General features: G+C 36.7%; 2 protein-coding genes across 2 annotated transcripts; one reads left to right on the top strand and one right to left on the bottom strand.

Annotated features, from left to right (window-relative positions):
• Positions 1 to 3,776: 3,776 nt before the first annotated feature.
• LOC131055199 (probable carotenoid cleavage dioxygenase 4, chloroplastic) lies at positions 3,777 to 5,911 on the bottom strand. The gene has a single exon (XM_057989800.2). It carries the CDS (start codon positions 5,796 to 5,798, stop codon positions 3,990 to 3,992), a length of 1,809 nt encoding a protein of 602 aa, XP_057845783.2. The 5' UTR covers positions 5,799 to 5,911; the 3' UTR covers positions 3,777 to 3,989.
• A 2,508-nt stretch (positions 5,912 to 8,419) lies between these two features.
• Positions 8,420 to 9,115, top strand: LOC131869174 (vegetative cell wall protein gp1-like). The gene has a single exon (XM_059215730.1). It carries the CDS (start codon positions 8,420 to 8,422, stop codon positions 9,113 to 9,115), a length of 696 nt encoding a protein of 231 aa, XP_059071713.1.
• Positions 9,116 to 22,612: the final 13,497 nt, after the last annotated feature.

The following is a 22,612-nucleotide window of genomic DNA, read 5'->3' as shown; positions in this document are numbered from 1 at the left end:
TTTTCTTGAACTGAACCTTTCACTTGAACCTCATATAAATTCAAGGTTCAAGTTCAAGTGGAGTATGTTGTATCATGGCCTTGTTTTTAAAAAAAGTTAAAGTTATTTGTAACAATTGTCATTGAACTTGAACTATTACACCTTTTCAAAAAGTTCAAAGTTCAAAGGTTCAATGCGCAGGAGAATGCAAAGGAAAAGTGATTAATGAAGCATATTGTGGGTGAAATCTACAATTTTGAACTTTCTGATTGAACCCCGTGGTCCAAGGTTCAATGTTCAACGGTTCAGTCTGATAGTCTAATTCTGCACATATATCCGCCAACCCAAAAATGCAGCCCAAACAAAGTTGAAAATTTTAAAAATCTAAAGCCAACCCACCTAATATTTTGGTCTCAAATTCTTCCAGATTTAATTTTATGACTATATGAGCTCATATGATGTATTATTTTAATATTTTCTCAGTGCATGCAATATGGTTGGCAGGGTCAATTTACAAAGGAAGTACCCTGATTTGGTGAGTTGTTAAAAAACCATTTGTAATTTTAAATATCATAACTTCTCACAAATTTTTATGGCTCCAGGATTCTTGGTTAATCCAGGGTGAATTTAGTAAAAAGTGTTTGCAAGAAAAATTAGACTTTCTTACTTATTTATGTTTTATATTTGAAAACATTTTTAGATGTTTTAAAATATGTTTGAGAGAGGAAATTTCATGGGAATGTGAATTTTATTCCCTTTATCAATAATCAGCTATAAAAATGAAAATCTCAAACAAAAAAGGGAGCTATATATATGCAATAGAAAATAGAAGAAAGTGGTTGATGCTGTAATTTTTTTTTTGCTGTTGTTAATTTGATGTTGTAAAGGAGAAAGGGGGCTTTTTTTTTTATCAGTCACCATTTTGTTTTGATGTACATGGATCTGAGTCTGTGGGCTTGATTTTTCATTGAGGAATAAGACAAATGCAGAGTAATCTGTGTATTCATTTGTGTTTTCTTTTAGATTGCAAATTCTGAATGTCTCTGTGATCATTTTTTATGCAAATTCCATTATATAAAACAAAGGAGATTGTGTTTCTGAATCTGTGAATTCAAAATAATCAATCTATTATAAAGTTTGCTTCTCATCATTTTCATTGTTTCTCATCCACGAGTGTGAGAAGGGGTGATCTGTGTGTTACTTCTTTGCATTCATTTAATTCTAAATATAAAGTTTCACATCTATTTCATGGCTATGGGTAGATGATTGTTTGCCTTCTTTACCTTTTGGTTAAAGGCATAACCTGCAATTTTATTCATTGTGTAACTTTCGAAGGTAGTTGCTGTTGGAAACAAATAACACTGAGAGGGGGGGTGAATCAGTGTTATACCAAAATGATAATTTTAGCCTTATCAAAACATGCACACACCAACCGGTATACCGGTACATACAAAATTGAAAGAAGTAAAGCAACCAATAAGACAATCACATAAATGAGAACCATAACACATAGATTTATACGTGGCAAACCTCAAAGAGGAAAAACCACAGTGGGATTTGTGACCCACAATATCAATCCACTGGCCATATGAAGAGATATTACAAAATATGAGGGCCTACTTGCAAGAAGGCTTACAGCCTAGAGCACACTACTCAATCACAAAAGGAGCCTCACTGACTACATAAAATTCCAAACTACAATCTAGATAAGTGTGAACTGCTAAGATAACATCTTTTATGCCAGTATATAGTTCCGTTTTAAGCTCTGTTTGATCCGATCTGAAACCCTAAACCCTTTACCGAAATAACCCTTACATGAATTTCCTCGCATACATGATCTCTTTGATATATTTCACATCATATTACATTCACATATCCATAATGTCATAACCTTTACTAAACCATGTCGGCCTGCATTGTCGGTAACCAAAGAAATCCTCCCGTCCTACCGGTGTCAGTGCCGGTGAAGTATCTGTGAAGTGCCTACTGGTATACCATAGAACCAAAACATGAAGCCGAAACACAATGCCATGTTGCCATCAATGGCAACATAGTGAAACCAACCAATTGAGTGTCAATTGCCAACAATTGTGCCTTGTAAAACAAGTAGAGAGCACTTGCATATACTATTGCAAGTGACTCAACTGTTGGTTATTTTTGTTTGTCTTTCAATTTGGGCATTTATGAGTAATTTTTGAAAGGTATTTAAGAAGGACAAATCTGTTAACCAACACTACCCTAAACCAACTTGAACTCTACCTCTAATACTAAAATACAATAAACCCTAATCTCAAGCTGAATTAAACCCTAACCATGAACCACCATAATCAAGCTTATCTACTATAAGATTTAGAGTATTTCACTTAACAAATCTACTCCCATGTTGGATTATTTTTTGTGTATTAAAATGAAACTAACCATAATCCTAACCCTAACTTGAACCCTATTAAAAATGAAACAAAAAATTAAACCCTAAACCTAGCCCTAACCCTAACACTTAACCAAAACAAACCATAATATTAAATCATAATGAACCCTAACACTAAACCAAAGTCAGCCCTAACCCTAAAGAAAACTAAATTCAAATCACCCTAGTCATAAACGCTAACTATCATTCAAACCCTAAACCTAATCTTATTTTAACTTTAATGCTAACCTTAATCCTAACCTTAATCATAAAACTTACCCTAACTATCATTCAAACCCTAACTCCAACCTTAATTTTATCAAGTTAATGCTAACTATATTCTAATCCTAACACTAAACATAATTTTAGGATTACAGGTAAGGTTAGAATTTAATTTAGGGTTAGGGTTAGGATGAGGATTCAATCAGGGTTAAAGTTTAATAAGTGCAAATAGTCAGTTATGGTTAGGGTATAATTAGGGTTCAATATAAGGAAGAGTTCAAATAAGGATAGGGTTAAAGTTTAATTAGGGTTAGGGTTTAATAATATTTAATATTATTATTATATTTAATGTCTTACATGTTGTGGCATGACCACTACTATCATATATATTTTAAACTTAATTTGTAAAAGTAACTGAGATATATTGAGGCGTTTAATTTTTTCATCATTCAACTTTAATATATAAAAAATTATTAGATTAAAAAAATTCAATGCCTCGACATATCTTGACATACTTTATAGATTAAATTTAAGATATATATGCTAGTAATAGATCAAAGACCACTAACAATTTATCAACACCCAAAAAGAAAAAGAAAAAGATCTTTAAATGAAACTTCTCATCTAAACTAAATATTATTTCACCCTTGAAACTCATTATTTTTAAATGTGATAGTTGTATAATAACATTTTAATCCTAAATTTCAATTATAATGTCTTGTTTTCTCATATGGTTATCCAGTTTTTTTTGGGTCAATGGTCTTGCATGAGCCCATCCGAGTAACCTCTGGCTATGGTTAAATTGATGGCAGAATGGATGATGTGGACGATCTCGCCAACCATATTTTCTTGGAATTATAGTTTCCCACCATCCCCCTACCATATATTGTTTCCTATTAAAAAAACAGATACAAAGGGTATAGGCTAATCTTCACACAAAATGACATTCCAAAAATATTTCAGATTATCAAAACACGACATTTTTACGTCATTTTTTTTGTGGTTTAATAGAAATGAAGATGTAGAGCATGAAGATTTAACTCCAAAAAATTTCACATAAATCTGTTATGTTTAACGATTTTTGAAAACTATATTATATATACCATTTTATGTGGAATTTAGTTTTTGATACAAAACTATTTATACAGAACTCACTCAGAGATGTATATGCACATTGAACAACTTGAGTATTTAACTTCGACCAGAAATCAAGATTAAACTATTACAACGTCTAATACTATCAAATTTCAACAATCCATGCAATAATTCTTTTGATGCTTCTGGAGAAACATCAAAAGAATTATTACAACGTCGTCACGACGCGGAAGGTGGAAAAAAACTACTACAAGCGAAGTATATACATGAACAATCAAACACACCATCAGTAACGACTGGAGGAGAGCTCCCTATCGCTGACGAAGAGCCCATGGAAGCCGTAAGGAACTCTCGCAGGAAGTTCCACAGAGGCCACGATATCCAGCGTTGGGGAGCGCGCATCCATGACAACAAAACGCGACTCTCCGGTGCTCTCATGGTGGGTATAAGCCACCACATACCCGTCGTCCTCCTCAGCATTCAGATCTTCTTCACTCCGGGGAACAAAAAAAGGTTCGCTACCAAACCAGCCTGGGCCATACAGCCTCGAAGCCACAACGCACTCCTTGACATCGCTCATCTCTTCCTTCTCAAAATCGAGCTTCACAATGCCGGAAATTTTCGGCAGCGGAGCACCAATCGACATGTAAGCGAATCGATTCTTCTTGGCCAGAAACCGGCCATTAATAACACCAAATTCGAGGCATTTGGAAGACAGAGGAGTCCTGACGACGATGCCCGAGCTCAAATTTATGCGCACTTTCTCCACCGTGGAATGCACCAGATGGGTCCTCTCCAGGATGTGCTCAACAGGGTACGAATTCGCAGCAATGAGCACGATTTCGTCTCCCTCGTCCCACGCGTTGAGAGAATGGAAGAAATTGAGCCCCGGAACTTCGACCCACTTCATTTCAGTGTCGTTCGTAGCATACCGCGGGAGGATTCCGAGACGGGGAACTTTTCCGGTGTCGCAGCCGATGGGGGATCCCGAACCGAGGATCATGTCCAGAGGTTTCACCACGATCTGGGTGTCGGGAAAAATGGCGTATTTACCAGTAATGGCGAAGTCATGGATAAACGAGGGCTGCAGCATGGAGAGGATTCCGACATCGGGCTCCTTTTCCCCATTGGGTGCCACTCTGAAGTAGTTGAGAAACGGCGGTACAGGGCCATAACGGAATGCGAACAGTTCTCCAGTCTCGGGATCGAGCTTAGGATGCGCTGTCATACCCATGAACAGTTTCCCATCAAAATCATAACGCCCGACAGTTTCAACGTCCCCGGAGTCCGTTACTCTAACCACATACGGCAGATCGGATTCACCCAGAGACATTAACTTGTTGTCGAAGTGCAACAGACTGGTATTGGCCAGCCCCCCGCCATTGAAAGGATTGAAGAGCCCCATAGCAACTCTGGCAGCGATTAGCGCGCCTCTGGCCACGCCTGCAAAGCTGTAGAAGCCTGAGAAGACATTGGGCATTACTGGACCTCCTGCTATGTCTTCCTGAGCGTATTTATACGTGCGGACGAATCGGCTGCAGAAAGTTGCATGGTTGCCCTTGATTCGAAGCGCATGCAACATTCCGTCGCCGTCGAAAAGATGGTGGCCGGCCCTCGGAACGTACCTGGGATTGGGGCCATTGCGTATGTATACGCCATCCAGACATGGTGGGAGAGTTCCTTGCACATTTACACACTCTGTCGGTGCTGTTTCCTTCACTGGGGCAAAGTTTCCGGCCAAGACAAACCGCGGATCCACCGACGGCCTGAGTGGCTTGTCAATGAAATTGTTGATGAAGTCATCGATTGCGTTGCATACAAGGGCAGTTAATGGCCGTGGAGATTGCAAATCTGAAGAATTTAGGCTCGAAAACGACTGCACATTCAAGGGCTTTAATGGCGTCGAATCTTCTGCAGAACCAGGAGATCTGCTCGGAGAAGTGGGTTTGTCTGTGGGTGTAGTTGCAGGGGGTTTTGCTTCTGTTTGTACGTTGCATGCAACCAGGCGCCGCGGATGAGAAGGGAGTGGAGAGAATTTTGGGGCATTGTAAAAGCAGGATTTTGGGGAACAGGGGAAAATTGCCTCCATTATCATGCTCTGCCAAAAGTGCTGCTTTGTTATTATGGACCCCAATGTTTCTATCGTTTATATAGTACAGTTTTCTCTTGAATCTTTCCTGAGTGGAAAATATCGATTGCATTATTTTGATGAACATTTTTTTGTTTGGATGGCAGAATGATTTTGTGAGGTCCATTTCTATCGTTTCGAGTAATATCTCTCAACTTTGGATTGCAGTCGCACAATTTTCTATCTTCAATCTCACATTATTTATTGCTGTCGTGACAAAAAAAGAGTGGAATTCGTTTTTTTTTGGCGGTATTTGAAGATGAGTGTTATAGAAGAAAAAAAATCTACATTTCTTTTTCAAAAAGATAAGATGTTAATATTTTGTAATTGGTAAAGAAAAACTATTATTTAAATCTACATTTGTCTTTTCCAAAATGTAAAGATGTTAATATTTTATGTGAAGAAATAAATTTGCATTTGTCTTTTTAAAATGGTAAAGATGTTTTTTGTTTTTGATTGGTGAAAGTACAAGGATTTTTAGTCCGGCCCTTGCTTTAGGTGAGGCCACAAATGGGGACCTTCTCCCCAACATTAACACTCAGCCTCCTTCCTTCTCCTTCTTGGCATTAATGCTAGCCATCCTTCTATTCTTCACATCCTTCTTTGTCATGACCTCCTCCTTCCTCCTTTGTGGTGTCCTCTTTTTCTTCATTCTCTCTTTGTCGTCCCTTGGATCTGAACCTTTATGACACCATTAACAATGTCACTTTTTCATCATTAAGAAGTTTATAAATTCTTAGTATTTAATTAATGAAATATAATAATCATTTGTTGTTATTACTTTTGGTTTTGACTTTGTATATTTCTTAATCAAAACCAAAAGTAATCACAACAATTCTTGATGGGTTGTGAGAAACAAATGCCAACCATACAATTATTTGCAATAAAATTTTATTATTATTTCTTTAAATCAAAAAAATATTATCTAGAAAAATTTGTATAATTTTTAATAAGTGAAATATGATCTAAGGAGGCATTCCCTAAAAAATATTTGCATAAATTTAAATATGGCTATTCTATAGGAAAACCTATAACAAAATTTCCTAAGGTTTATACATATTTGAGTATCATATACTATAGCTATATTTGAATATTATTAGTTTTCAAATTGCTCCGCATTTGCTACCACAACCACATCTTCCTTGTCTTTGTTAGAGTCCAAGCTATCAAAAAAAGGTTGAAAGAACAATCCACCTTTGGCGGGCCACCTAGCCTTCTATTTGCGAGTGTTCTCATCACAATGAATAATGCAAATCATAAAAAGACACCCAAAAAACATTATATGATTGATGAATCACTAACCAAGTACTAGAGTGAATCACAAAACCCAAACCTAGAACAAATACACAAAACCACATTTAGGCCTCCTCTCTAATGTGGGAAAACTAATGTGTCCACCACATCCATGAAGGCTTCATCAGCCTCACCCAAATCCAACAACAAAATAGCAACTAATATTGATGAATTGTCAAAAATTACTCTATACATGTGTAAGGTTGGGAAAAGCATCACCCAACACCATGCATACTATGTGCAAGAGAATCATAAATCATGTTTTGTAAATCCTCCTCAGCGTAAAGCCTATAATATTGCCTTTGAATATGCATTGTTTTTTCTTCACATTGAAAAAAACCATAATATCCATCATTATCTCCCAAAGAAAATGGTTGGTGAAATCATAAAGAATACATTGATCAATATTTCTTAAATTATTATTTCGTTTTTAATTTTTAAAATTTTTAATTTACAATAAATATATTTAGTTTATTATTAAAATACTAATTATATGCTTATATAATTGTTAGAGTATTCAGGTATTTACTTGATTAATTAAATAATATTTGTTTAATTATTTAAGTTCCCTTTACCTCTTTTACACTTAAGCTAACTTTAGGTGCATATAATTAATTATTTTAATTAATAATTATGTGCAAACCTAGGTTTTCCCTTTTAGAGTTTCTTGACCTATTAAAGCTTGAGTTCTTTCTTATCATTGTATGAAGAAGGATTATTATTGACAATACATTTTGGAGATTATTGAGCTCTCATGTTTTGGAGCATATTTTTCCTGTGTATTCTTTCCATCTGTGATTTGCTTCATTGCTTCTCCTTGTAACAGGTTTTTCAGCTTGCAGAGATTATTTGGGCTCCTATGGTGTTGTATTTTCTTAACTCATATATGGTATCAGAGCTTCAGATCTGCAGCTACCTGTTCTTGTTTTGAGAATTTTTGGCTTTGGAAGCAGATCTGGGGTTTCAGGAATTTTTTATGTACCTAGGGTTTGACCTTTTTTCTGAGCACTTTGGGCCTAAACGGACCTCACCATCGTGCTCAGAAGGCCTGAAAACCCCTATGGTCATATAAAATTTGACCTATTTTGGTTCTTGAGCCTCTGGGTGAATTTTTTTCTCAGATCTAGGTCGTACGACCTTGGCAAGCATTTCGAGAAAAAAATTTCAAAAAAAAAATATTTTACCTTTTTACGGCATGCAGGCCAGATTTTGATTTTTTATTAAAAAAATCTTAAAAAAAAAATCAAGGCGAAAATAGGTTTTTCAAATTTTTTTTGTTTTTTAGCAAAGTTTTAATGGGGGGGTTCCCACAGTACGCAGGGTATCGTGGGCCCCCTGCCATATTGCAGGCTTGTACGCAGCACACTGCAGGTATTTTCCAGTGCCTCGGCCCCCCGCCAGCCCCTGGCCCCCACCGGCACCGGCCTCCGGCTCCCTACCGGCCACCGGCTCCCTTGCCCCCCCCGGCTCCCCGGACCGTCGCTTGCTGTTACCCTTCGGCCTGCTGCCGTTGCCCTCCGGTCCGCCGCCCAAGCGGCCCCCGCTTTGCTAGAGTCCACTGCCTGCAGCTCATGCCGGCGGTCTCCCTACGGCCGCCGCTTCCCAGCTCCGCCACTGCTGCACCTCCCGGCCCCCGCGCTCAGCCCAGGCCTGCTCCGCTCCCAGCCGCCGCTCCCCCTACCCCTGCCGGCTCCTCGGGCTGCCACCTGTCGTTGCCCTCCGGCCCGCCGCCCAAGTGGCCCTCGCTCCACCAGAGCCCGCCACCTACAGCTCCCGTCGACAGTCTCCCTGCGGCCGCCGCTTCCCGGCCCCGCCGCTGCTGCACCTCCCAGCCCTCGCACTCAGCCCCAGCCTGCTCCGCTCCCAGCCGCCACTCCGCTCGGCCCCCAGCCGTCGACCTCCACTCGGCCCTTATGCCCGCCGATCCGGCCCCTGCTTTGCCCGGCCCCCTAGCGCCGCCCACAACCTCCCTACGCTGCCCGACCACTTAGCTCAGCTGCCGGCCATCGGAGCGCCGCTCCCTAGCCACCAGACTCCCTTTTTTGGCTCTATCTTGGGCATACAGAGTCATTTTTTTGAAAACGAATAGGCGTCGAAAAGCTGGTTCCGAGGCCAACTTCATGGTGTTGGTAATTTTTTCCAATTTTGCTGTTTGATTGTGTTTTTTTCTAGTCAAAGTGATGTCTAGTTTTTGCACTCCGGGAGCCATAGAATGAGCATCCAACCTCCATTTTTTGAAAACTTTATATTTTCGGAAAGCATGTGCTGTGTACTTTCCATCCATCTGAGTTTTATTTCTAGATTCTGTTCCATGCATATTTTATTCAGTTTTTTTCTTTTCAGCACTCTGGTGGATATCGTGGTTGTTTCAGGTCCTGGGATCTCTTCTTTAAGTAGGATGTCTCTATTTTGGTTCACATTTCTATTTCCAGTCTTCTTATCATTGTAGCTTGTATTTATGCAAACACACTGAGATAAAGTGCCATCATGCATTGTTTACTTGGCATCTTACATATTTTGTGTCTTGTTGTACATGCACTATTAATCAAGTGCCATGAGGGGGTTGATGTTTTCCTGTTGTTTGCCATCTTGCTTTGTCCAGTGAGTGTTCCTTCCACGACATTCACCTCATGATGATGTATCTCAGCACCTTTGATGTTCTTGGTTCTTCGTCATGCAGTTGTTTTTGGCTGTCCTTTTTAGTGTTCCTGTCCCTCTCCCACTTCCGCATTATGGGGAGGTTTATCTTGTTGGTTCTACTGCTTCTGTGGTTTGATTGATCAGCTCTTCAGGCTTTGGTTTCTCATGCCATCTGTATCTTCGATTTCAGTTGTTTTTGCCTTGTTTGCCTCCTAATTCGAGTAGTGTCATTTGAGGGCACTCATACAGATTACAGTCTTCTCTACCTGGTCATGTTCTATTTCAGTGGAGGTTCTCTAGATCAGTAGTTATTCTTTGACAGAGTTTGCAAGTTCTTCATGCTTCAGTGGTATTCTTTTCCATCTCTTTTTGGAGTAGAGTTTTGTTCCCATGTGGTTTTCTCTATTTCTCTAGTTCATAGAGATTTCATTGTATTTGGGTACCTGATTAGGCCTTGTTGCCGGGACCCATCTTTCTTGCTTTCAGTAGCTGTTCTAGGTTTTAGCTTCTCCCTAAGTCTAGCTTAAGGGGGGGTGTTAGAGTATTCGGGTATTTACTTGATTAATTAAATAATATTTGTTTAATTATTTAAGTTCCCTTTATCTCTTTTACACTTAAGCTAACTTTAGGTGCATATAATTAATTATTTTAATTAATTATTATGTGCAAACCTAGGTTTTCCCTTTTAGGGTTTCTTGACCTATTAAAGGTTGAGTTCTTTCTTTTCATTGTATGAAGAAGGATTATTATTGACAATACATTTTGGAGATTATTGAGCTCTCATCTTTTGGAGCATATTTTTCCTGTGTATTCTTTCCTTCTGTGATTTGCTTCCTTGCTTCTCCTCGTAACAGGTTTTTCAGCTTGCAGAAGATCTTCGGGCTACTGTGCGGTTGTATTTCTCAACTCCTATAATAATAACATAAACTTTTCAGGTTAGGGAAAAACTTTGAATAGTGTTGAAAAGGGGCTTGTAAATTATTATAATCACTAAAATATGTTTGTATAATAACATAAATTGCTTTTTAGATTATTGAAAAACCATGGCTTATGTTTTGTTTATCTTTTTTGAAGTACAACATTAAGTAATGTGTATGCATTAGCATTTTATAAGTCACGACTTAACATTTGAATAACAACCTTTGAATGGATAAGAGATCCCACTTTTGTGATGAAGTGCAAATATGAGTTTTGGAAAGCATAAATTCATTTTTGAATTAAGGTATTACATTTATAGACCTTAACTCATCTAACCCAAGGGTCTCATCAAACATTCATGGCTTTAACCTTGGTTATCCTATTAACCCTTGCACAAGAATTTACCCCTTGGGTAAAAGCTTTATCCAGTGGATAACCCTAACCTAACCTTAACCCTTACCTCCTAGGGTAACCTTCATGTCTTCTCAAGCATTTAATGCTTCTTACATCTCCTCTCAAGCAACCTCTTATTGACAATTGTCACCATTTCATTGGTGAGAATTGAAAAACATGGATTGATTAACTTTCGATCCTGACCCTTGTTAAGATTATTCAATATTGACCATCCATTGCCTTATTTTCCCTATAAATAGAGCTCTCATTCCTCATTTTCATAATCTCCAAGTTTTCATGCATCTACATTATAACCTAAATTACTAAACATTCAGTCTCTCTTTGTTAAATCACCATAATAGCATTTAGAAGCATTTTAATATATCATAGAATATTCATGCTAGGATAGTATATCATTTGCTAGGATAATTTGCTAATCTTATCATCATCTTTATGCTAGCTTAATCATCATAGTTTCAATATCATACATCTTAGAATGCATTCATGCATATAAATCAAACATCACTCGTTCTTGGAGTTGTCATTCCTAAGTCTCCTTGCTCAGTGATCTGAGAGCAAAATATTGATTTTAGGGATCCTGTGAGATAGAGAACAATGGGACACCCCTTGGGAAGTTGAATTGACTGAATTAGTTCATATACTTGCACCAAGAGTCTCATTGGTGTGTGGGTATTCTAGATTTGAGTTATTTGTTTTCATTGCCACATTTCCTCGCATACATTTCTGGCGCCCACCGTGGGGAACATCCTCATAAACAACATCATTTTTTGTGCAGGACAAGGATTACAAGCACGCTGGAATATCCTTTTAGTGCATCCAGAGTATACTTTAGTGCATCTATGCCAAATAGTAGCACCTTCATTGCACTGTTTGGCGCATAGGAGCCTTCTGGTAGTGCTTTAGAGCTTACTTTTAGTGCATAACACTTTCTGTTTCTTTCTTGCGCATCGAGGTATCAACATAGCGCATTAGGAAATCAACGTAGCGCGTAGGAGTCATAATTTAGCGCTTTGGTACCTTTCTGTAGCGCATTTGTGCATAAGTTCAACGTGTGACTCCTGAAGAAAGAAGAGATAATTTGTAATAGAGTTAGAAAACTAGGTTTGTATAAGCCCACCTAAGGTCTTAATTTTTTTGACTAACTTTTTTTTATCGCAAGTTATTAATCATTTCTTGCAGATTGGAGGAGTTAGATTTAGGAGTTTGATTGTTTTTTTTTCCTATCTTTTTCAAGTTAGTTTAAAAACATTTCATTTCCTGTTGGTTAAAAAGAACCTCATCATTTCTTTAGTGCTTAGACTTTACTTTTTATTTTTTCAAAAGGTTAAAAAGAACTACAAACAAACCTTTATTTTTGCAAAGTTAAAAAGGATCTCACCATCATTTCTTTAGTGCTTAAAACAAGACCTTACTTTTTTATTTTTGCAAAAGGTTAAAAAGAACTACAAACAAACCTTTATTTTTGCAAAGTTATAAAGGACCTCACTTTCATTTTGATACAAAATAAAAAGAACTTCATTGACGATTGGTTGCACGATTTTCATTTTGTTGACCAATGCATGATTTTATTTTGTTGACCAGGTTTATTTTCCAAAGTTTTGAAACATACATTTTTGCTATGAAAGGATAAAAAGAACACCATGCTTGTTGGAGCAACATCTCCAAATAGATCTTAGCAAATCATTGCCTTGATGGTAAAAAGAATATTGTTTGCTTTGTCTCGAAAGTGGAATGTATATGCTCTCCCCTTAATTGGGTGACCAAAAAGCCAAACCACTCTTATGCTTTATTTTACTTCAAGCAATTGAATCTTTTAGAAGGCCTGCCCTCCCGAGTTTCCCTTAGGGCACCATTAATGGCTGGTGAGAGGGGAACGACCTAAGTGGGAAATGGCTTTATCGCCAAGTATTCAACCCACTATAATCAAATGTGGAGGCTGACGAAAGTTCCCTTCAACGGTTTTTCGCAGTGATTAGTCTTCCCCCAGTTTCTTTAATATACGTAAAGCCTTTTTTCTAAAGGTTGGGAAGCCTCCTGAGGGAGTTTATCATTGAAGACTGAACATAAGCCTGATTAAAAACCTTAGCATTAGAAACTTTGAACCGCATCCGTACAGATTTAAGAGAAAACCTTAGCATTATGGATTAGAAACCTTAGCATTAGAAACTTTGAAGCCTGTTTATAATCCATTCGTTTATATAGTATAGTTTTCTCTTGAATCTTTCGTGAGGGGAAATATTGATTACATTATTCAAATGAACATTTTTTTGTTTGGATGCCAAAATGATTTTGTGAGGTCCATTTCTATCATTTCGAGTAATATCTCTCAACTTTGGATTGCAGTCGCACAATTTTTTGTCTTCAATCTCACATTATTTATTGCTTAGATGAGTCGATGGGATAATAATTTGTGTCATGACAAAAAAAATAAGTGGAATTCGGTTTTTTTGTCGGTATTTGAAGATGAGTGTCATAGAAGAAAAAAATCTACATTTGTCTTTTTGGAAAAAGTTAAGGATGTTAATATTTTAATATTAAAAAATAAGTAAAGTTTAGGAAGAATTATTAGGTAAAGAAATTTTAGATAAATTATATTCTAATATAATTAGAAATTGTTTTAAATAATTTGAGAAGTGCTAGCTTCAAATCAACTATGCATTTACTTACAGGGATCCAAACACAACTCAAATAAAATCTCTAATTCAAGAAATAAATGCACATTTGACTTTTTTGAAATGATAAAGATGTTAATATTTTATGTAATTGGTTAAAAAAACTACAATATTTAAATGTTCTTATTAAAAAATATTTTTATAATAGCCAAAAGTGAAAGAAAGACGGAGGAATAGAGAAGAACTCTGCAACCAAGGACGAATATGAACGGTCCTTGGAAGCAGGTCGACTCTCTAGTTGGGGGCTCCCAAGCATATTGGGAGGCCCCCGCATTTACTTCGGCTTGTGTCTCCATTAATGGAGAAAAGTAGGGTTGGGGTCGATATTAAAACCAACTAGAGTAACACCGGAGGGAAGAAATCATTCCGCCAAGCTGTTGAAGGACATTGCACCACCTTCCCGGAGGATGTGAGGTTCGAGCCGGAGGTCCTCCATGATGCAGTAGCAAGCTAGGCCTGTGAAGAAGGTGAGGTTGCCTCGGCACCCAAAGTTGTCATTAAACCTAATACTTCCATGGTAGAATGTATTTCTAGGGAAATTTCTAGACTTAGGGATTCTGCGATTTTTTTAGCAGCCCTTGATGTAGATAGAATGTCGTCTAGACAACATTTAAATTGATGGTTTCAAGATATCTGGTTTTCAAAGCTTGGCATTCATTTTTCCTTCTGTAGAATGTTACAAAAAGGGTTATTCCTTATTTTTTTCAATGATAAAGAAACACGGAAGAAAGTGCTAGAAAAACAATTTTGGAATGTAGGAAATGCTTGTTGTAGGGCCGTTTCTTGGAATCCTATTGCATGTGATGAGGAAATCATGGCATTATCTAGCCCTAAATGGGTAGTTTTTAAAAATGTTCTGCCTTTTCTATGGAACTGTATCTCAAAAATTACCGAACCTCTAGGGAAAGTGATTAAAATTGACTCTTCTGCTGCTTTATTACCCTATATGGATGCGAGAGTGCTCATTGCCTTCAATCCTGGCTCAACTCTTCCCTCTGCAATTGATATATGCATTGAAAACCAATTATTTTTATGTCCATTAGAGTATTTGGGGGGAGTTAATTCTTGTCATAAGTGCAGAAGAAGTGGACACTTCCTAAAAAATTGCCCTCTGTTAGTGGGGAAAAATGTCACTCATTCCAATAAGACCTCTGTTCGACATTCTCTACACTCTACCTCTGAAGACCCCTCAAACCCTAAACAAATTGACCCTACTCCTCCCCCATTTCACCCTGAATCTCCACTTCCCATCCCCCGCAACCACTCTCAACCTAACCCTCTCGACCCGCCACCTCCACCCGACCCTGATCCCCCACTCTCTAACTACCACCCTCAAGGCTGCCCTAACCCACCCAGTGCTCCTCCCTCAATTGCAGAGTGTTTAGTTAAATATCAGAAGGCCATAAAAGAGGCCAATTTGGCTGCCAGTATCCCTAGCCCACTGGACCCTGATGTGGTTGGGTTTCCCAGTAATAATGATGGATTAGAACCCAAAATGCACAACAAATTGTCCTTGAAAAATTGAAAATGGCTGCAGAACACAAAAAAACAACTTGAACTGTCATTAAGTAATCAGAAAAAGGAGATTAAGTCCAATACCATGCCCTTCCTCCATGAGTTGATTGAAGGGGATGATGGTGGTCTTCAAGATACCACCAATGCCAATTGCTTTGTAGGGCAACCCCCTCCGGGGGCTGAATATAGGGGCAATTGAGACATTCTTGGGGAGAAGAACATCCCTCCCATAGTTGCCATTTCAAATACTCCCTTGGAGGCCAAGGTTGAGGGTGAGGGAACACAAAACCCCACCACACCCATTGAAGTAGCATCAGGTGACATCAATGGGGATTTGGGGCTTACCATCCCCCCTTCTGACCAAACCATAGAGGATGACCATGGCACTCGACCCTATGTGAAATCTGATGAATTTGAGCTTATCAACAATGGTGGGGATAAGCCATTTTCCCAGATTCTAGAGTCTTTGATTTTGGTTCTAATAATGGGGAAGAAGACCTATCTGGAAATAAATCTAAGAAAAAAAGGAGGAAAAGATCTCCTAAGGTATCTAAGGAGGCATCAGTTAGGAAGGAATCATTGGGACCCGAACAACTCTCTGAACTAAGGAAAAAAAGAGGTAGACCACTTTCAACAGTGGCTTTTGATGCTAGTCACCTCTCTAACCCTGAGGAATGGCCTAAGTGCTTCGAGGGGTTTAAGTCCCTAATGGATACTACTGAACAATCCTCCTAATGTTGAAAGCCATCTCATGGAACATCAGGGGCCTTGAGGCCCCTGATAGGAAATATGTGGTTAAAAGATTTCTAAATATGCACGAAGATATTGACTGTCTTATGCTCCAGGAGTTAAAATCAGTGGGATTCACCTTAGAAGTTGGACTAAAATCCATTTGGAGGGAGGCCACTCCCATCTATACCAACCACCCTAAACGAAGAGGGGGAGCTAAAATTCTATTAAACCCTAATTGGGCAAATAAGGTGAAAAAATGGGGGCAATCCCCTTGTGCAAGGGCAGTATGGGCTATCATTCAAAATGATAACTCCACCTTTGGAATTTGCTCAATTTATTCCTCCAATGACTACCGGGAAAGAGGGAGTATGTGGGAATGGATTGCTAACTTGGAGGATATCCCTTGGTTCTTGGGAGAGGATTTCAACATGGTAGTAAATGCTCAAGATAAACAGGGAGGTAATAAGGTGGAATGGAAGGGTGCTGAGAGAGTGTAGTGGGAAATGATGGTTATCAAGATGAGATTGATCGATCCTTTAGCAGGAAAGAAGGGTGAGTATAAATCAATATGGTACACTTGGTGTAATCATCAACAGTATAATAAAAGAGTCTATTGCAGGCTTGATAGATTTTATTTCAACAAAGATTTCTTCAAAATTACTAAAAATGATGGGGGGGTTCAATATACTGTCATACCATATACATTATCAAATCATCATCCTATTATGATTGGGCTAAAGATAACTAATGGTAGGGTGACCACACCAAACCCTAGCTCGAACTTTAGAATGAACACTAGTCTACTAAAGGATGAGGACCTGAAATGTGTTATGTGTCTGGTCAGAATGTTTAATAAATATGGTAATCGCCAAATGTCCAACATAGATAGATGGAACTAGAATATTAAAACCTGGACCTCACTCTATCAAGCTATGGGTAAAAATAAGGCTAAGGATGCCAGAGCCTCTGAGTTACAACTGCATAATGCCCTCCAAGTGGCTGAACTGGAACTTCAAGGGGATCCTGAGAATGTATCACTCACCATCCAGCTTGTTAGGGTCAAGACTGATCTTAGAAGATTGCATAATCAGAAAATCAAAGGGTGGAGAACTAGGGCTAAATTAAATTGGCTAGACACTGGAGATCGAGGATCTAAATTCTTCTTCCATTTTCTTAAAATGAAACAAACCAGAGAAAAATTTGACACTATCTAGGAGCAGAATAAGAACCTCTCTGAACCAATAGAAATTCTTGAGTGCTTTTCTCATTTCTACAAGAACCTGTTCTCTACAGAACCAGGTAGGGAGGAACAGGAAAATGCCAAAAAGATCGTTATGTCCTTAGTCCCTAAACTTATTGACAAGGAGGATAGTAGGATACTTGAAATGACTATTTCAAAAGAAGAAATCAAGGGACCTATCTTGGCTCTTAGCAATGATAAATCCCCCAGCCCTGATGGGTTTCCAGTAGAATTTTATAAAGAAAACATTGGATGGATTGTTGATGATCTTCACTCCCTATACACTGAGGCGATACATATTGGCTCCTTGGGAAAGAATATTAACCAAGGTCTGATTAAACTCATTCCTAAGGAAGGTGACAAAACCCTACGTAAAAATTGGAGACCTATCACACTGTTGAATGTGTCATAAAAAATCCTAGCTAAGTTGATTGCTTGCAGATTGGAGAAAATCTTGCCTAAGATTGTTAGTACTACTCAAACAGGGTTTGTTAAAGGACTTTATATACTGAAAAATCTAATTACATGTTGGGAGTCGCTCCACTAGGCTAAGGAATCAGGACAAAGTGGAGCCATGTTGCTCATACACTTTGAGAAAGCTTATGACATGATAGAATGGGACTATATCATTCAGATGCTTCAATCATTAGGTTTCCCCTTGGATTTTGTAATATGGTCAGAACTCTGCTATGTGATGCCAATGTTGTTGTTGAAGTAAATGGGATAAGGTCCTCCAATTTTGCACTAAATAGATCCATCAGATAGGGGTGCCCTTTAGCCCTTTCCCTCTTTGTTCTAGCTGTTGATGCAATGTTCTACTTCATTAAGGACTCCTCTACTACTCCCCCAGTTAGGGGTATTTCCTTACCTAACAAGGGGGAAATTTGTAATATCCAATTTGTTGATGACACTGCACTATTAATTAAGCTTGAGGAAGAGAACCTTTCTGCCCTAATGAAGAATATTGATCTCTTTTGTCTAGCATCTGGTAGCAACATTGCTATGCACAAGTCCAATCTTCTTGGTTGGGATGACAACCCTCCGAGATGGCTCTCAAAGTTCTCTCTCAATTGGTTGGGCCCAACATAGATTGTAAAATATCTAGGTATTCCCTTTTCTGTTCTTCCAAATCTAAAATAAATGTGAGAATGGGTAAGGAACAAGATTGATAAGAAACTCTCCAAGTGGAACAGGAACTTTCTCTCCTTGGCTGGAAGATTCCAGGTGTGTCAAAAAATATTAGCCTCATATAATATCTATTTCTCATCAGCCTAGCTCTTTAAGAATTACCAATTTAATTATGTTCAAAAACAGATTAGGGAATTCTTATGGTCAGATGGCAAGGGTACTAAGATGCAACATGCAGTCAAATGGGAGTGGTGCACTATGAATAAACTATTTGGTGGGATGGGGTTGAAAGACCTGAAGCTACATGGCATTGCTCTTGCTTCCAAGTGGATTCTTAAGGCCATGGAAGGTAATGAGCCATGAAAAGTTCTTATAAGAAATAATATTATATGCTCAGTCCCTAAGAAAGCCAAGAAATGGAAAGACCTCCCAATACTGGATATTCTTATGGGACAGTTTGAGGTAGCTCCAGATGGTTTCGATATCTTCAAGTCCTTATGGAAGGCCTAGGAACATGTGAAACACTTGGTACATATCAAAGTTAATGGAACTAAACAGGGAAATATTGCTAATAACATATCAATATGGTGGAATCTATTTCATAATGGGAAACCATTAGCCACTCTCTAAGGTTGTTCTGCATTGAAATGGCATAATATGGGTATTAAACACTTTGAGCAGCTGTTTGCAAATGACCAATTGAGATTGTGGGAGGAGTTGAAACTTACCTTTTCTATCCCGTCATCCCAGAGCAGGACGTATAACATACTTAAAATGGCTTATCCTCTGCTCTCCCCCCCTCCCACCCCCCTCTCCTTCGCCCCCCCCATGACTGCACTTTGTTGGACTGATGGCACACCTCTTCCTTCCCTTAAAGCCAAATGCATATATTGTACTCTCACTGAGGCTGATACCATTTTTTTGCACCTTAACAAATGTTGGGACCTAAATTGGGAGCCAAAGACCTGGAAAGATAGTCTGAGTAGGTTTTGGATGGCCCATAATGAACCAAAAAAAAAATTCTTTAGCTGGTGCCTGCTATTAAATAAACTCCCCATAAAAAATAAGGAAGGTACTTTATTGAGTTGTAACATATGCAGAGTGCCTGAAACTGTGAAACATATTTTTTTTAATGCCATTTTGCAAAAGATATAAGGAGACTGTTTGGCTTTAACTTAGAATCCCTTTCTTTTGAATACATAGATATTATTCTAGGCTATATCAAGGGCTGTAGGAGAATTACAAATATCTTTTGGTCTTTTTTTCTTTGGAGGTTCTTTGGCTCATATGGAAGTATCATAATGATGACATCTTTAATAGCAATACCAGGCACCTCACCGAGTCTCTTAGGAGACTCATAGTTCATTCTATTTCCATGCAGGTCACTGTTATACTTAAGCTCGACTCGGACAAGTTTGACAGGTGGATGAAGGAGGGGGCTACTACTATTTACATCTGTGAACTCTCACATGGATTCACTTGGGAGAGGGATGAACCAGACAAAGCAACTTTTGAACAAGCATTGATGGCCTTTATGAGGCAATTGGATCGTAGATAGATGCACATGGAGATTATTCAGGAGGAGGTTGACCTGATTTGTGAGCACACCTCCCATCCTCATAAAAAGGATATACTTGATGGTCGGGTGGAAGTGTGGTAAGATGGAAATATGGGGTGGGTGGCATGGCTCCCCCCATTGGGAAACAACAATTCACCAGATGCTGAAATCTCAATTTCCTAAGACTGATGCTTAGGTCTCTTTACTGATATTTTTGTTTACAATTATGTATATCTAATGTAATCATCCCTGATATAGTGGAGGTGCTTGATAACTATATATTTTGTATATGCACCTTCTCTTGGTGCCCTTGACTCTGTGGAACTCATTTTTTTGCTGATGCTATGTAAAGTTTTTTTGATATCTAATCCAAAAAAAAAAAATATTTAAAGTTTAGGAAGAATGCATTAGGTAAAGAAATTTGAAATAAATTATACTCGTAATATAATTATAATCACAATTCATTAAAAATAATTAGTATAGTTTATATTTTAATATTTAAAAAATAATTTTATATAGATAATTGTAAAAGAAATTGATAAATAAATTCATTTAGGAAATTTAAATTTTAAAATTACATGTTTGCGATAGAATGATATCTTAATGTCACATTTTATATCATTTGATGTGTAATCTTTAGAAGACAATACTAAAGATAATTATTAAATGTCGTTGTTTAAAACAAGAGACACATTTGTGTTAATTCTTATCATAATGCTTTTATTTCAAGGTTGAAACTTTTGTAAATTCTAGCAAAAATATTACAATTTTAACATCTTTAAATAATAATTTAGATTTTTTTTTATTATATTAGAAATAAACCACATATTTTTATTAAATATGAAAATATAAAAGAAATAAACCACATGATTTCACAAACTTGTATACAGGTTTAGGTTTTTCTAGGACAGTGAAATTTGAGAGTAAAATTATTAGAAAATGTATCTACAAAATAGAGAACATTTCAAACCCCCCCAAAAAGTTCTTTTACTCCATCTTTAGCCTTGTGAGCATGAATTAAACCAAAATTGACAAAATAACGTAGTCTACACATCTAAAAAATTGTAAATCTTCCCACAAACAATATTGAGGAAAGTTTAACCTTGAAGCATCTATATGTAACAAGAGATGCATTGCATATGATTCTTGTTAGTGAAATTTATAACGTGTTAAAAAACTAGATTTGTCATAGATGTTTTGAAAAAAAGAGTGTAAAATTAAAATTAAAGCTCTTTGCACAATAATTTTTATAATTTAATTAAAATTAATAAATATATAGTTATAATAATTATTTATTAGTATATTAATTATTAATTATGATATATAATTATAAGTATTACTTGTTTAAATATATTTAATTTACATATAATTGATGAGTTGTAATTATTTGATTAATATATATAAAATATGTTAATTAATATATTATTATTATCTAATAATTTATTTATTATATAATATTCTATAAATATTATTATCTCATCATTATATAAATAAGTTAATTAATGCTCTACATATTTAACTTTTTATATCTTTGATATTTATAATTTGATATATTTTATAAATTATTATTTTTACTAAAAATCAAATTGCTTTATCAACCATTACATTGTCAAAAGAACTAGGACAAAACTAGCTACCATTATGGAATAGTGATATTATTGTATGAAAATGGTAGAAAATTTGACAAAGGCCTACATCATACCAATTTTAATATTTATTTATTTGCATTCTATATATATAGTTGTAATGTTTTTTTGTATCATATAAATTTGTGGCTACAAAATAATCAAATGGATCTATCTATCACAATTGCATGGTCAAAGAAAAAAGGAAAAGAATCTCATACATAACAAATTCACTATTCAAACAGTATTCCATAATAGTAGTAATATTGTCTGAATACGAATATTATTTCAATAGTACTATAAAATTACAAAAAAAACTAATAAAACAAGTCAAAACTGACATCACGCCAATAACAATATAGAGTAAGTTATTATCCAATAGAATAACAGATAAAGCAATTTGTATATCTTAAAATAAATTTGAAAACAGTATAAACATTAGGAAATTTGGTCAACCTATTTTAATTCTTGATTCTGATTGGTTGATGCTTTGACATTTAATAGATTTGGGTGAATGCATTAATATTCCCGCCTGTGGCAAGAACTGATAAGAATATTAAATGGAGTTTGATTAGTGAAATTTTATCTTTTATTAAAGTGCTTAGATTTACAAAAGGTTTATAAATTCTTAGTATTTAATTATAAAATAATAACCATTTGTTGTTATGACTTTTGATTTTGACTTAATAAATTTCTTAATTAGAACCAAAAGAAATCAAAATAATTATTCATGAACGATGGGAAACTAATGTCAACCATATTATTATTTGTAGTAAAATTTTGATTATTATTTTTAAATTAAAAAAACTATTATCCAAAGAAAATTGTAAACATTTTTAATAAGTGAAATACGATCTAAAGAGGCATTCCCTAAAAAAAATTCACATAAATTTAAATATGGCTACTCTATAGAAAAGGCAAATATGAGTTTTAGAAGGCATAAATTTACTTTTGAATTAAGGTATTGCATTTATAGGTAAAATGTCTATCATATATAAATAGGCTTTGAATGAAGATCATTTTTCTATTTATAAATGTTACACATT

The sequence above is a fragment of the Cryptomeria japonica genome, chromosome 2 (genome assembly GCF_030272615.1).
Source record: "Cryptomeria japonica chromosome 2, Sugi_1.0, whole genome shotgun sequence".
NCBI classification, from domain to species: Eukaryota; Viridiplantae; Streptophyta; class Pinopsida; order Cupressales; family Cupressaceae; genus Cryptomeria; species Cryptomeria japonica.
Note: the sequence above shows the minus strand (reverse complement) of the source record. Positions and strands in the feature narration are given on the sequence as shown.

Coding starts and splice junctions, on each gene's coding strand:
- LOC131869174 (XM_059215730.1), top strand. CDS start 8,420: ATGGGGGGGTTCCCACAGTACGCAGGGTATCGTGGGCCCCCTGCCATA.
- LOC131055199 (XM_057989800.2), bottom strand. CDS start 5,798: ATGATAATGGAGGCAATTTTCCCCTGTTCCCCAAAATCCTGCTTTTAC.